The 14,587-nt window shown below is 41.7% G+C and overlaps 4 protein-coding genes across 4 annotated transcripts; all 4 read left to right on the top strand.

Moving 5' to 3' along the window:
* The first annotated feature begins 319 nt into the window (after positions 1-319).
* Positions 320-1,563, top strand: LOC117496155 (lectin-like). Its single transcript, XM_034147867.1, has 3 exons — positions 320-330; positions 1,080-1,173; positions 1,283-1,563. The coding sequence occupies exons 2-3, from the start codon at positions 1,084-1,086 to the stop codon at positions 1,541-1,543; spliced, it is 351 nt and encodes a 116-aa protein (XP_034003758.1). The 5' UTR covers positions 320-330; positions 1,080-1,083; the 3' UTR covers positions 1,544-1,563.
* Positions 1,564-2,620: 1,057 nt separating this feature from the next.
* Positions 2,621-3,596, top strand: LOC117496118 (lectin-like). Its single transcript, XM_034147824.1, has 3 exons — positions 2,621-2,720; positions 2,999-3,092; positions 3,244-3,596. Exons 2-3 carry the CDS (start codon positions 3,003-3,005, stop codon positions 3,487-3,489), a joined length of 336 nt encoding a protein of 111 aa, XP_034003715.1. The 5' UTR covers positions 2,621-2,720; positions 2,999-3,002; the 3' UTR covers positions 3,490-3,596.
* An 8,133-nt stretch (positions 3,597-11,729) lies between these two features.
* LOC117496146 (lectin-like) lies at positions 11,730-13,329 on the top strand. Its single transcript, XM_034147857.1, has 3 exons — positions 11,730-11,819; positions 11,929-12,218; positions 13,283-13,329. Exons 1-2 carry the CDS (start codon positions 11,730-11,732, stop codon positions 12,187-12,189), a joined length of 351 nt encoding a protein of 116 aa, XP_034003748.1. The 3' UTR covers positions 12,190-12,218; positions 13,283-13,329.
* On the top strand, positions 13,286-14,243 carry LOC117496129 (lectin-like). Its single transcript, XM_034147835.1, has 3 exons — positions 13,286-13,367; positions 13,646-13,739; positions 13,891-14,243. The coding sequence occupies exons 2-3, from the start codon at positions 13,650-13,652 to the stop codon at positions 14,134-14,136; spliced, it is 336 nt and encodes a 111-aa protein (XP_034003726.1). The 5' UTR covers positions 13,286-13,367; positions 13,646-13,649; the 3' UTR covers positions 14,137-14,243.
* The last annotated feature ends 344 nt before the right edge of the window (positions 14,244-14,587 follow it).

The following is a 14,587-nucleotide window of genomic DNA, read 5'->3' on the forward strand; positions in this document are numbered from 1 at the left end:
AGATCACGCCAGTAGTTCATCACATTTAATTGCACAGAAATTGATTTATTCTAAAAATTTCTCCCACCATGATTGAATGTATAAGCATAAAAGGATATAAATCACTCACACAAAACACTGTCTCTATTCAACTAGGAACGGCCTCCATCATCATCACTATGTATCTTCTCTCGATTTTCTACATGTGAGTCATTGTGTTATTACAGCCCAGTGTTTTCCTTTCCGTCCAGGAACCAGGAACCAGGAACCAGGAACCAGGAACCAGGAACCAGGAACCAGGAACCAGGAACCAGGAACCAGGAACCAGGAACTCCCTGGTCAAACAAGGAGGTGAGGAATAAGTCATCGTCATGGAAATTGCCATCCGGCCCTATCTCCTGGTAGTACTCGCGAGCTGAGCTCTGGTGATTCATTAGCATTAGGTTCTGTTTTGTCAGGGAAGTTTCGATCAGTCTCATCATTAGCCCTCTCAGACAGGGTATGCAGCAGCATCCACATACTGTGAGTATCGCCACAGCAATCATCAAAGAGGTGAACAAAGACAAAGCTAAATTCTTCCATTTCCCAAACCAAGATCCCAATATTTTGCTGAAAGGATCCTCAAATCCTGAATTCTCGGCCAGCTCTACTGAAAGGGAATTTAAACCCTTTAAAGCTCTGGTCAAAGTTCCGTCTGGGGCAGTGTTATTCGGGATAAAAGTGCAACATGAAGAGCCAAACATCTTACACACCCCTCCCCTAATCCGCCAGTAAATCCAGCATGTATTGCCTTACACTATGAGATGCCGCCATTGAAGACAGATACTCAGTATGCGCCACCTTATTTCACCCCTTATGCTGCTAACTATACTTGTTTTTACAGAGAGAGCGACCCGAGTGTGAGTGTAGGAGACCTGCCTTGGTGCAAGGAGACACACAACGTCACGGTCACAACAGGAGGGTACAAGGCGTCTACACATGATATCAGTGCATTAAAACAACCCAAAGAGAGGAGAAAACAGTATTTCTCCAACACTGGTAATATGTGCTAAAACTGTATTTTTTAAATGGATCGAACTCTGACTTTCTTTTTGTTGCAGAATCATGAGCAGAAACTTCTTGTCCAAAAATGATGAGCTTTTCAAGGGAGACCATCTGGTGTCCGGCAACGGAGAGTTTAAGGCTATCTTCCAGGTGAGTGACTCAGAATATGTGTGCACTTGAGACTCTTATCAGGATGCATGATACAAAAGCAATGGTCTTTAGAGCAAACCGTTAACAAGCGTCTCTGTTTCTGCTGCAGGATGATGGAAACTTTGTGGTCTATGGCTGGCAGCCTGTGTGGGCTTCAGACACTGCAGGGTCATCCCCTTTCCGCCTGATCATGCAGGAGGACTGCAACCTGGTCATGTACGACGAGGGGGGCAAAGCCATGTGGCACACAAACACCTCCAAATCTGACTGCAACATGTGCCGCCTTCAGCTGACCAATGAGGGCAAACTGGTGGTGAACAAGGAACAAGATGAAGTCTGGAACTCTGCTAAATCCACTGGCATGAAGTGATCCATTGTGTTTGGAAATCACGTTTTGAGGTCCATTTGATTCACCATTTAACATGTTATCTAATCAAAAAACCAAACGTTCACAATGCATGAATGAGCTTTCTTTTCTGTTTGTAGTGACCTATGTTCTGGCTAAATGGTGTGTTGAACAAAGGGACTGTCATTGATGTATGTGAAAGAGGGGCACATACAGTATGTTCTATATATACTCAGAGATCAAAACATTAACCCCTTTACTGATAATAGGAGCTTTACCTATCTGTGATAATGAGCAGACTCACTTTACAGAGGAGATGAAAATGCATGAGCTTGAAGCTGTCATTCACAAGCAGTCAGGAAAGATATACATTGTGTTAAAAGCATTAACGTCTTTCTCTTAATTTAGAAAACATCATAATCTATCTGTTTTATTACTATTTCCAAATTAACATATCATGATAAAACTAGGTTTAAAAGTACGTATAAGAGGGGTAAAAGGACACCAAGACTAGGTTACACAGAGCTCAAAGGATACTCAAATAAGGTAATAACAGAATTGAGATAACCTCTAGTAAAAGGCAAGTGCTTGACTTTTATGTCAGGATGTGTATTAAAATCCAATCAGACAAAGACAATAGGAGAGTGAGTTGTAACTAGTTTGAAGATTAAGCCACCATTAATTTACCAAAGGTAAAGTAAATCTTATACAGTAACTTTATACAATGATCTGCAACAGTGTTATAGGTTAATGGAGAGCGTAGGAGAGTAGGATGTCTACCTCCCTCTCTGCATGTGTCCCCGTCAGTGTGACAGAGCTCTTTTTTCTATAAAGGCAGCAAATGAAAGCATTTTGACATTTAATATACTATCAGCTTTAATTAGCCAACAATAAACCTGTACTACTTTTCTGAAACGTTCTACTTGTAATGCAAATATCTTGCTATAGAAGAAAGGTAGTTGTATCAGAATTCTCTAGTTACCCTCATAAATGAATACACACGCTAATGAGTCATGTATTATGTTGGTTTAGCGTTCCACATAAGATGCAGTTCTGATTAAAAAAGGAATGGCATAGCACTCCCTCTCTGACCCCCCCTTCTCTCCCCACCTCCAGCTTGGGTGAATAAAAAGCAGGTGCATTTCCCTCTCAGGCACTTCACTCCTTTTCCTCTTCTTGCAGTCTGACTGGTGCAATCTCTGTAAGTATTCTTTATTTACATCATGATAGAAGGGTTCATACATTTTTGTTTAAAAGATAGTTTGGTGCATGAAGGAATTAATGCAATTTACTAGTTAGCATATTACGTTTTCTGGGTACAAACTAATGTAATGTAAAACATAATTACTATTCAGCGTATACAAAAATCACTGGTGGTGGTAAAAATAAAATGGCGAACCCACTGACAAAATAGGTTTTCCAAGCATTTTTTATGTTCTAAATGTTAATAATAATTTATATGTTTTCTTTTTGTTGCAGAATCATGAGCAGAAACTTCTTGTCCGGAAATGATGAGCTCCGCAAGGGAGACTCTCTGGTGTCCAACAACGGACGGTTTAAGGCTGTCTTCCAGGTGAGTGACTCAGAATATGTGTGCACTTGAGACTCTTATCAGGATTCATGATACAAATGCAATGATCTCAACAAATGTTAAGGCAAAAATATGAGAACATCAGTTTTGAAAGCGCACAGTTAACAGCCAGACGTCTCTGTTTCTGCTGCAGGAGGATGGTAACTTTGTGGTCTATGGCTGGACGCCTGTCTGGGCTTCAGACACTTATGGATCAGACGCTTTCCGCCTGATCATGCAGAATGACTGCAACCTGGTCATATACAACAATGGTGGCAAAGCCTTGTGGGATACCAGGTCTAACGGAGCTAAGACTGACGTGTGCCGCCTTCAGCTGACCGATGATGGCAAACTGGTGGTGAGCAAGGCTGCTGAAGTAGTCTGGACCGCTTCTAAATAAGGCATGAAGTTATCCATGATGTATGTGAAAGTCATGTTTTGGAAGTCAATTTGTCACCAGTAAAACATGCCTGTTATGGGATTCAATAAAACTAAATTCACAATGCATAATAAGTTTTTCCTTCTTTTTGTAGAGACAATTAAGCTAGAACATAGGTTCTAGCTTAATTGTGTGTTGAATCTCCCGCTTATTTGGACTCCAGGAATAGGAAAAGGGGTAGCCTTTGTATACCTAAGCTAGGGGTGCATTTACTAATGACAATAGCATTGATGTGTGTGAAAGAGGGAGACGTACATGTATGTTAAATATTTTTGGATAAGATAGAACTTTATTGATCCCAATTTGGGAAATGTTTGTGTTGCAGCAGCATACAAAGACATGGCATTGTACAATACAAATTGAGTGATTGAACCACTTACCTATACAGATGGTAGAAGGAGCCTTATCTGTGATAATCAGTGGCAGGGTGTTACTGTTTGAGTTGACTTGGAAAGTATGATTCTCGAGAACAGAATGCTGTATAAATAATATTCTATGAGCCTTACATGACAGAAGAGAGTCGATCAATGACCATTGTCATATCATAGCTTTATTATCTTTTGACAGAGTCATTTGTCCATAATCTCATGACAGAACATGTATAAACAAACTGTCTCTTTTTTTCTTCTTTATTTATTTTCTTGAATATATGTTTCGGTTTCTTGGCAGCAATGACTATTCTAATGTGCAATTACACCTTTTTTTAAAAAGTGATTGTGAAATGGCTGTAGGAATATAAAACAAGGTTTATTTGTATTATTGATACAGCCTTATTGATATCACTATCCATTCTATGCCTTTTGTCATGGAGAGTGCTTGTCTGTTTTTTTTATCAACCAATAACACATTTTCAAATGAATGTCACCTAGCTAGTTACCTGATAAACCACACCTTCTCACTAAGGTACAAGTGTCTGTCCTTTCCTTTCTCACAGTTCTTTGAGAAGTCTTTTAAATCCCTCCTAAGAGGACAATGGTAGAATTATTTAGGCTGAGTTCTGACCTTTCTGACAGAAGTACTGTTTTCCGCTTTAAGTGCTGCTGACAATGAAGCACTTAGAAAATGCAGTGTTTTTGGTAAACTGACTGTTAGGTATTTTTTCTGTCACGCTACAAACTTCCTGCCCATAATAATGATGAGCTTTATATCAAGGTTATGCTTGTCTCTCCCTTCAGTAGTGTTTTATTTGTCAGATCAATTTGGGATTAACAAAGTATATTTCATCTTAAATTAATCGGTATTTGTTGCATGTTGAGAATGACTCCACTGATAACCACAGATTGGTACAATTCCTGGGGCACTTTCTTGTTCATGTATTCATCATTGATAGCTAGTTATTTGCTTTTCACTTTTGTCTAGCAAGATTGCAAAACAGTTAATTCAAAAGGCACTGTCACGATCTGTCTGTGTTGTGTTTTGTCTTGTCTTTTTCTGGTTTCCTGTTTTGTTTTGAAATGTTTTCCTCGTGTCTTCTCTGTTCCTTCTTCCTGTGTTTGCCTTCCTGTCTTAGTTTCCCTGGTGTGTCTGATTGTTTGATTGTGTTCACCTGTTGCCCTTGTGTTTCTGCCTCCCTTACCCCAGCTGTGTCTCGTCTTGTGATTACCCCTCTCTGTATTTAGTCTAGTCTTCCCCTGTGTGCCTGGTCGGTTCATTGTTGGTTTTTCCTGTCTTCCTCCATGTCAGTCATGTTTGTTTCTCCTGTCTCCCACCATGTTGGTCACGGTCAGTTTCTGTAGAACCTATGTGTTTCATGCCATGCTATTGTGCAGCTTTTTGGAATAAAGCTCGTGTTTGTTTCTAGACCTTGTTACTTTGTTTTATAGTCTGCATTTGGGTCCTACCCTTTCCACGCATTCATTACAGAATGAACCGACCAATTATGGACCCAGCGGATTATGTTTTTGATTTTGATGCTGAATTGCTTTCTCTGGATTACTCCCTTCGATGTCTTTATACTGTGTGGAGTGGAACCTCGACTAGCAGGGAGAAAGAGGCTGTCCTGAAAAGAGCACAAATGGAGGTGGATAATGTGCTGTGGAGCTCTTTGCCTGAATTTCTCAGAGTTTTTACTAGCAGCCCTGAGTGCCAGCTTCAAGCCTCAAACCCCTTCTCGGGATCCCGCCTTGCCTTAGGAGGTCCACGGAGCCTCCAAAGGGTCTCTAGGAGACGCAAGGCCAGGATTCAAGCCGTGGCCCCAGCAGCCATGGTTCCGGCTCCAGAACCGGCCCACACAGCCATGGTTCCGGCTCCAGAACCGGCCCATACAGCCATGGTTCCAGCCCCAGTTCTGGCCCCAGCAGCCATGGTTCCGGCCTCTGTTCCGGTCCAGCACGCCATTTCCCATCAGGGAAATCTTCTGGGCCAACATGAGCAGATGATGCGAGCCTTAGTTGAAAGCCAGCAGTCCTTGGCTCGTCTCCTGTTGGCTCTACGGCCGACGCCTACCCTATGTCTTGTGCTGTTGGAGGTCCCGCCGACTACTCTTCTGCCGGGGGTCTTGCCAACCCTATGTCCTGTGCCGTTGGGGGTTCCGCTGAGGGTCCTGCCAACTCCACGTCCAGTATCGTTGGGGGTCCTGCCGACACCTGTTCCGCTGTGGGTCCTTCCAACCCCATGTCCTGTCCCGTTGGGGGTCCTGCCGACTACTGCTCCGCCGGGTTTCCTGCCAACACCATATCCTGTCCTGTTGGGGGTCCCGCCGACACCTGCTCCGCCAGATTTCCTGCCAACACCATATCCTGTCCTGTTGGGGGTCCCGCCGACACCATGTCCTGTCCTGTTGGGGGTCCCGCCGACACCTGTCCCGCCGGGGGTCCTGCCAGCTCCATGTTCTGTTCTGTTGGGGGTCCCGCCGACACCTGTCCTGCCGGGGGTCCTGCCAACTCTGTGTCCTGTCCTGTTGGAGGTCCCGCCGACACCTGTTCCACCGGGGGTCCTGCCAACTCTGTGTCCTGTTCCGTTGGGGGTCCAGTCGACACCAGCCCTTGCTCCATCCGGGGTCCCATTGACACCAGCCCATGTCATGTTCAGGACCCCGTCTACGCCTGTCCCGTCGGCTCCGGTTCCTGTCCGGCCGATACTGGGTCCTGCTCGTCCTCCGGAGCTGTCCCGTCGGCGCCTTCCTGCCCGTCCTCCGGAGCTGTCTCGTCGCCGCCTTCTTGTTCGCCCTCGAGCCCGGCCCCCTGAGTGCCGCAGTCTTCGCCCTCGAGCCCGGCCTCCTGAGTTCCCCAGCCGCGGTCTTCGCCCTCGAGCCCGGCCCCCTGACTCTTCCAGCCGTGGCCTTCGCCCCTTTTTGGACTCTGCCTTGCCCCCGGGCCGTCCGCCCGGGACCCCTTTCGGGCCCGTCCTCCGGACCCCCTCCGCCCACCCTTTTGGAAGTGTTGGACTGTTTTTTGGGACGTCTGGGATCCGTCCCTTGAGGGGGGGGGTTATGTCACGATCTGTCTGTGTTGTGTTTTGTCTTGTCTTTTTCTGGTTTCCTGTTTTGTTTTGAAATGTTTTCCTCGTGTCTTCTCTGTTCCTTCTTCCTGTGTTTGCCTTCCTGTCTTAGTTTCCCTGGTGTGTCTGATTGTTTGATTGTGTTCACCTGTTGCCCTTGTGTTTCTGCCTCCCTTACCCCAGCTGTGTCTCGTCTTGTGATTACCCCTCTCTGTATTTAGTCTTGTCTTCCCCTGTGTGCCTGGTCGGTTCATTGTTGGTTTTTCCTGTCTTCCTCCATGTCAGTCATGTTTGTTTCTCCTGTCTCCCACCATGTTGGTCACGGTCAGTTTCTGTAGAACCTATGTGTTTCATGCCATGCTATTGTGCAGCTTTTTGGAATAAAGCTTGTGTTTGTTTCTAGACCTTGTTACTTTGTTTTATAGTCTGCATTTGGGTCCTACCCTTTCCACGCATTCCTTACAGGCACTTGCAGTCATGAAAAAGGTTTGGATATTTGAAAAGTCTTTGTATATTGTAAGATGTAAATTATTCCAGTTTATTGGAAGTATTAAATAACGGTTTTATTCAGATACAGATCGGCAGTAGTTCGTTATCTATCCCTGCCTCCCTCTTTTTACAGTGTTTGAGTGTCTAGCCTTGTACGTGCTATGATTGGGGTTTTAGTTGTGAGTTTTTGAAGGTTCACACTTTAAAAACTCAATATTCTCATTGTATGCTTGTATTCCCAAATGTTTGTATTATGTCATTTGGATAACTTTCCTTCCAAATGAACATAGTGGCCAATTTATAATTAGACTGGTATTAACAATTAAGGTTAGCCTACAGAAATTGTGGTTTGCGCTGCTTATCACTAAGAGTGCACTCTTTTTTTTTTTAATAAACCCAAGGCACATTTAAAAAATAATGTCACATAGCTAGTAACCTGCTCAGGTAAAAGTGAGATACGACAATGCTATAATTCTTTAGGCTGAGTTACGAGCTTTTTGAGGTATCTTGTAATTATGGCATGTCAAGCTCACCTTATATTTGCATGTTGAAAATGACTCTACTACTTTTACAGAATAGTATAGTCTTCTCACAGCCATCAATAACCCTTCACAAATCTTGTTTTTGGTCATAAAACTCAAAAATATTTCAAGCTGACAGGAACATTCAGGTATCATGAGAAAAGGAAAGGCCTAGCACTCCCTCTCTAGCCCACCTTCTCTCCCCCCCTCCAGAATAGATGTATACATATTGGGTGAATTTCACTCTCTGGCACTTCACTCCTTTTCCTCTGCTTGCAGTCTGACTGAAGAGAAAACACCACAACACTGTGAGTATTCTATACTTTTATTATAATAGATGGGTTCATAATATTACTGTGCAAGAATAGTTTGAGGCATAATGGAGTTCTTTATTGGTTAAATTGTTCTGCTGAAATTGTTTATGTTGGTATGGACTAATGTAAGGGGAAAAATAACTACTCTTCAGTGAATACAAATCACTGGTGGTTATACAAATATAATAGGCAAACCAACTCACAAAACTTGTGTTTTCCAAGCATTTTCAGTGTTTTAAAGGGATATAACACTGACTTTCTTTTTGTTGCAGAATCATGAGCAGAAACTTCTTGTTCAAAAATGATGAGCTCCGCAAGGGAGATTATTATTATTAATCTGCTTTACTTGTTGATTGACATATATACATATATATATACACACATACATACACACACATACACATATATACATATACTTGTTACGTAATCAAATAAACAAACGTTCACAATGCATATATGAGTTTTTGTTCTGTTTGTTCTATGTTCTGGCTAAATGGTGTGTTGAACAAAGGGACTGTCATTGATGTATGTGAAAGAGGGGCACATACAGTATGTTCTATATATACTCAGAGATCAAAACATTAACCACTTTACTGATAATAGGAGCTTTATCTGTGATAATGATTCACTTTAGAGAGGAGATGAACATCCATGAGCTTGAAGCTGTCATTCATAAGCAACGTCAGGAAAGATATACCTTGTGTTAAAAGGATTAACGTCTTTCTCTTAGTTTAGAAAATATAAAATCTATCTGTTTAATTACTATTTCCAAATTAACATATGATAACACTAGGTTTAAAAATACGTATAAGACGGGTAAAAGGACACCAAGACTAGGTTACACAGAGCTCAAAGGATACTCATAAGGTAATGACAGAAGTGAGATATCCTCTAGTAAAAGGCAAGTGCTTGACTTTTATGTCAGGATGTGTATTATAATCCAATCAGACATGTGTCCCCGTCAGTGTGACAGAGCTCTTTTTTCTATAAAGGCAGCAAATGAAAGCATTTTGACATTTAATATACTATCAGCTTTAATTAGCCAACAATAAACCTGTACTACTTTTCTGAAGCGTTCTACTTGTAATTCAAATATCTTGTATAGAAGAAGGGTAGTTGTATCAGAATGACTATCAGCTACAGTGGGGAAAGCTGAAATAGGTGTTTGCATTAACTGCAATTTCAAATTCGCCTTTTAAAGACTAAAACTCTTCATACACTACATTCACATGGGGCTGACTGTCTTAAAGGTAGACCAACTGTCTTGGACTTTAATTTTAAGAAAGAGGAATCAAAATCAGTAATTTAGGTGAAAACAGAAGTCCAGTTAGGGCTGACGACAATGGTCACAAGGCATTGTGTGTGTTATTTTCTCACCATCTTCCCTCTCTATAGCTGTAATGTCTACGTAAGCACTTGATCCTTTGATGGCCCGATTAACAAAATGAGAGCCGTTATCGCTCGTTCATGTACGACTCCAAAAGAGTACTTGAGTCCGTCCAAATGGTGACATCGCAGTAGTTAAAAGCAAACCAACATCTGGATGTGCTGGGACACTGAATAATGTGTTGGAGAGATCCCCAATGGAAAACTATTTAGCATCAGAGGGCACTTGTGACAAAATAGTGTAAGCGTTTGGCACATTAGGGGCTCTTGGTTGGACTGCTGCATTTACTGCTCTCAAATCCTGCTCAAACCTCCACTCTTTCTCTCTGATTGTCTTCACTGAGATAAAGGGAGTTCTTACTGGTGAATCATTACAGGGAACAATTACTCCTGCCTGTCAAAGAGAATCAAACAAGTGTTATTCCTTCAATATCCTCCTGCTTGAAAGGATATTGTTGTTTGCTTGGCCTGTGAGCAAATGTGGGTCTTATAAGTACTAAGTCATACTTCCCCTGGGCCCATAGTGAGGAGTGGACTTCCTTCATGGCTGTGGGGAGAGATGCAGTCAGATAAGAATGTGTGTGTGTGTGTATGGAGTTGCTTTTCCTTAGAAACGAACCCAGGTCTCACCACATTAACGGCTCATTGAGGATCATGTTTCATGCCAGCAAAACTTAACCAAGAGTGCTGTAATCTCTGTCCGTTGGCAGATAGCACTGTTTTCTTGGTCAAAGTATCAGCGCTTTATCAGGAACTAAGAGTCAGTGAAAGTATTGCTACACACCAGTGAGAGGGCACAAGTTCCTCTAAAATACTGTCCAAGAAAGTGGACGTTTTACAGAACAGAAATACGTGCTTTTCGTCTTACCAAACTCCGCAAAACACATTGACAAATCATTGTTCTATAATGAGATTTCAGGGAGAGAGTTCAGACACACCAGGATGACAGTCTGTACAAAGTGATCTTACAAACCTCACAGGAGGAACATTTAAACACTTTTTTACATGTTTGAAATAATAAACAAACAGCTTAAAAATATTCAGCTTAAGGTGGTAAAATATGAATCAATTAAAAGTTTAAACTATTTTGTTATTCAATTGCCCTCTCAATGGCATAATGACCAGTATTCACTTTTTGGCAATGATAAAGTATAAGTAATTAGCAGATTAAATGTGAAAAGAAACATTAATGTAAGCAGTAAAACATTCAAACACATGATCATTTTGATATAATTCCTGGCATAGAAACAGCAGATGGCACAACAGTCTTACTCTCATGTTCATTTGTAGCTGTTCTTCGGTGAGGAATAAGTCATCGTCATGGAAATTGCCATCCGGCCCTATCTCCTGGTAGTACTCGCGAGCTGAGCTCTGGTGATTCATTAGCATTAGGTTCTGTTTTGTCAGGGAAGTTTCGATCAGTCTCATCATTAGCCCTCTCAGACAGGGTATGCAGCAGCATCCACATACTGTGAGTATCGCCACAGCAATCATCAAAGAGGTGAACAAAGACAAAGCTAAATTCTTCCATTTCCCAAACCAAGATCCCAATATTTTGCTGAAAGGATCCTCAAATCCTGAATTCTCGGCCAGCTCTACTGAAAGGGAAGTTAAACCCTTTAAAGCTCTGGTCAAAGTTCCGTCTGGGGCAGTGTTATTCGGGATAAAAGTGCAACATGAAGAGCCAAACATCTTACACAGCCCTCCCCTAATCCGCCAGTAAATCCAGCATGTATTGCCTTACACTATGAGATGCCGCCATTGAAGACAGATACTCAGTATGCGCCACCTTATTTCACCCCTTATGCTGCTAACTATACTTGTTTTTACAGAGAGAGCGACCCGAGTGTGAGTGTAGGAGACCTGCCTTGGTGCAAGGAGACACACAACGTCACGGTCACAACAGGAGGGTACAAGGCGTCTACACATGATATCAGTGCATTAAAACAACCCAAAGAGAGGAGAAAACAGTATTTCTCCAACACTGGTAATATGTGCTAAAACTGTATTTTTTAAATGGATCGAACTCTGACTTTCTTTTTGTTGCAGAATCATGAGCAGAAACTTCTTGTCCAAAAATGATGAGCTTTTCATGGAAGACCATCTGGTGTCCGGCAACGGAGAGTTTAAGGCTATCTTCCAGGTGAGTGACTCAGAATATGTGTGCACTTGAGACTCTTATCAGGATGCATGATACAAAAGCAATGATCTTTAGAGCAAACCGTTAACAAGCGTCTCTGTTTCTGCTGCAGGATGATGGAAACTTTGTGGTCTATGGCTGGCAGCCTGTGTGGGCTTCAGACACTGCAGGGTCATCCCCTTTCCGCCTGATCATGCAGGAGGACTGCAACCTGGTCATGTACGACGATGGGGGCAAAGCCATGTGGCACACAAACACCTCCAAATCTGACTGCAACATGTGCCGCCTTCAGCTGACCGATGAGGGCAAACTGGTGGTGAACAAGGAACAAGATGAAGTCTGGAACTCTGCTAAATCCACTGGCATGAAGTGATCCATTGTGTTTGGAAATCACGTTTTGAGGTCCATTTGATTCACCATTTAACATGTCTGTTATCTAATCAAAAAACCAAACGTTCACAATGCATGAATGAGCTTTCTTTTCTGTTTGTAGTGACCTATGTTCTGGCTAAATGGTGTGTTGAACAAAGGGACTGTCATTGATGTATGTGAAAGAGGGGCACATACAGTATGTTCTATATATACTCAGAGATCAAAACATTAACCCCTTTACTGATAATAGGAGCTTTATCTGTGATAATGAGCAGACTCACTTTACAGAGGGGATGAAAATGCATGAGCTTGAAGCTGTCATTCATAAGCAGTCAGGAAAGATATACATTGTGTTAAAAGCATTAACGTCTTTCTCTTAGTTTAGAAAACATCATAATCTATCTGTTTTATTACTATTTCCAAATGAACATATCATGATAAAACTAGGTTTAAAAGTACGTATAAGAGGGGTAAAAGGACACCAAGACTAGGTTACACAGAGCTCAAAGGATACTCAAATAAGGTAATAACAGAATTGAGATAACCTCTAGTAAAAGGCAAGTGCTTGACTTTTATGTCAGGATGTGTATTAAAATCCAATCAGACAAAGACAATAGGAGAGTGAGTTGTAACTAGTTTGAAGATTAAGCCACCATTAATTTACCAAAGGTAAAGTAAATCTTATACAGTAACTTTATACAATGATCTGCAACAGTGTTATAGGTTAATGGAGAGCGTAGGAGAGTAGGATGTCTACCTCCCTCTCTGCATGTGTCCCCGTCAGTGTGACAGAGCTCTTTTTTCTATAAAGGCAGCAAATGAAAGCATTTTGACATTTAATATACTGTATCAGTTTAATTAGCCAACAATAAACCTGTACTACTTTTCTGAAACGTTCTACTTGTAATGCAAATATCTTGCTATAGAAGAAAGGTAGTTGTATCAGAATTCTCTAGTTACCCTCATAAATGAATATACACGCTAATGAGTCATGTATTATGTTGGTTTAGCGTTCCACATAAGATGCAGTTCTGATTAAAAAAGGAATGGCATTGCACTCCCTCTCTGACCCCCCCTTCTCTCCCCACCTCCAGCTTGGGTGAATAAAAAGCGGGTGCATTTCCCTCTCAGGCACTTCACTCCTTTTCCTCTTCTTGCAGTCTGACTGGTGCAATCTCTGTAAGTATTCTTTATTTACATCATGATAGAAGGATTCATACATTTTTGTTTAAAAGATAGTTTGGTGCATGAAGGAATTAATGCAATTTACTAGTTAGCATATTACGTTTTCTGGGTACAAACTAATGTAATGTAAAACATAATTACTATTCAGCGTATACAAAAATCACTGGTGGTGGTAAAAATAAAATGGCAAACCCACTGACAAAATAGGTTTTCCAAGCATTTTTTATGTTCTAAATGTTAATAATAATTTATATGTTTTCTTTTTGTTGCAGAATCATGAGCAGAAACTTCTTGTCCGGAAATGATGAGCTCCGCAAGGGAGACTCTCTGGTGTCCAACAACGGACGGTTTAAGGCTGTCTTCCAGGTGAGTGACTCAGAATATGTGTGCACTTGAGACTCTTATCAGGATTCATGATACAAATGCAATGATCTCAACAAATGTTAAGGCAAAAATATGAGAACATCAGTTTTGAAAGCGCACAGTTAACAGCCAGACGTCTCTGTTTCTGCTGCAGGAGGATGGTAACTTTGTGGTCTATGGCTGGACGCCTGTCTGGGCTTCAGACACTTATGGATCAGACGCTTTCCGCCTGATCATGCAGAATGACTGCAACCTGGTCATATACAACAATGGTGGCAAAGCCTTGTGGGATACCAGGTCTAACGGAGCTAAGACTGACGTGTGCCGCCTTCAGCTGACCGATGATGGCAAACTGGTGGTGAGCAAGGCTGCTGAAGTAGTCTGGACCGCTTCTAAATAAGACATGAAGTTATCCATGATGTATGTGAAAGTCATGTTTTGGAAGTCAATTTGTCACCAGTAAAACATGCCTGTTATGGGATTCAATAAAACTAAATTCACAATGCATAATGAGTTTTTCCTTCTTTTTGTAGAGGCCTATGTTCTGGCTTAATTGTGTGTTGAATCTCCCGCTTATTTGGACTCCAGGAATAGGAAAAGGAGTAGCCTTTGTATACCTAAGCTAGGGGTGCATTTACTAATGACAATAGCATTGATGTGTGTGAAAGAGGGAGACGTACATGTATGTTAAATATTTTTGGATAAGATGGAACTTTATTGATCCCAATTTGGGAAATGTTTGTGTTGCAGCAGCATAAAAAGACATGGCATTGTACAATACAAAATAAAAGACTGATTTAGTGAGTGATTGAACCATTTACCTATACAGATGGTAGAAGGAGCCTTATCTG

This window comes from Trematomus bernacchii, unplaced genomic scaffold (genome assembly GCF_902827165.1).
Source record: "Trematomus bernacchii unplaced genomic scaffold, fTreBer1.1, whole genome shotgun sequence".
NCBI classification, from domain to species: domain Eukaryota; kingdom Metazoa; phylum Chordata; class Actinopteri; order Perciformes; family Nototheniidae; genus Trematomus; species Trematomus bernacchii.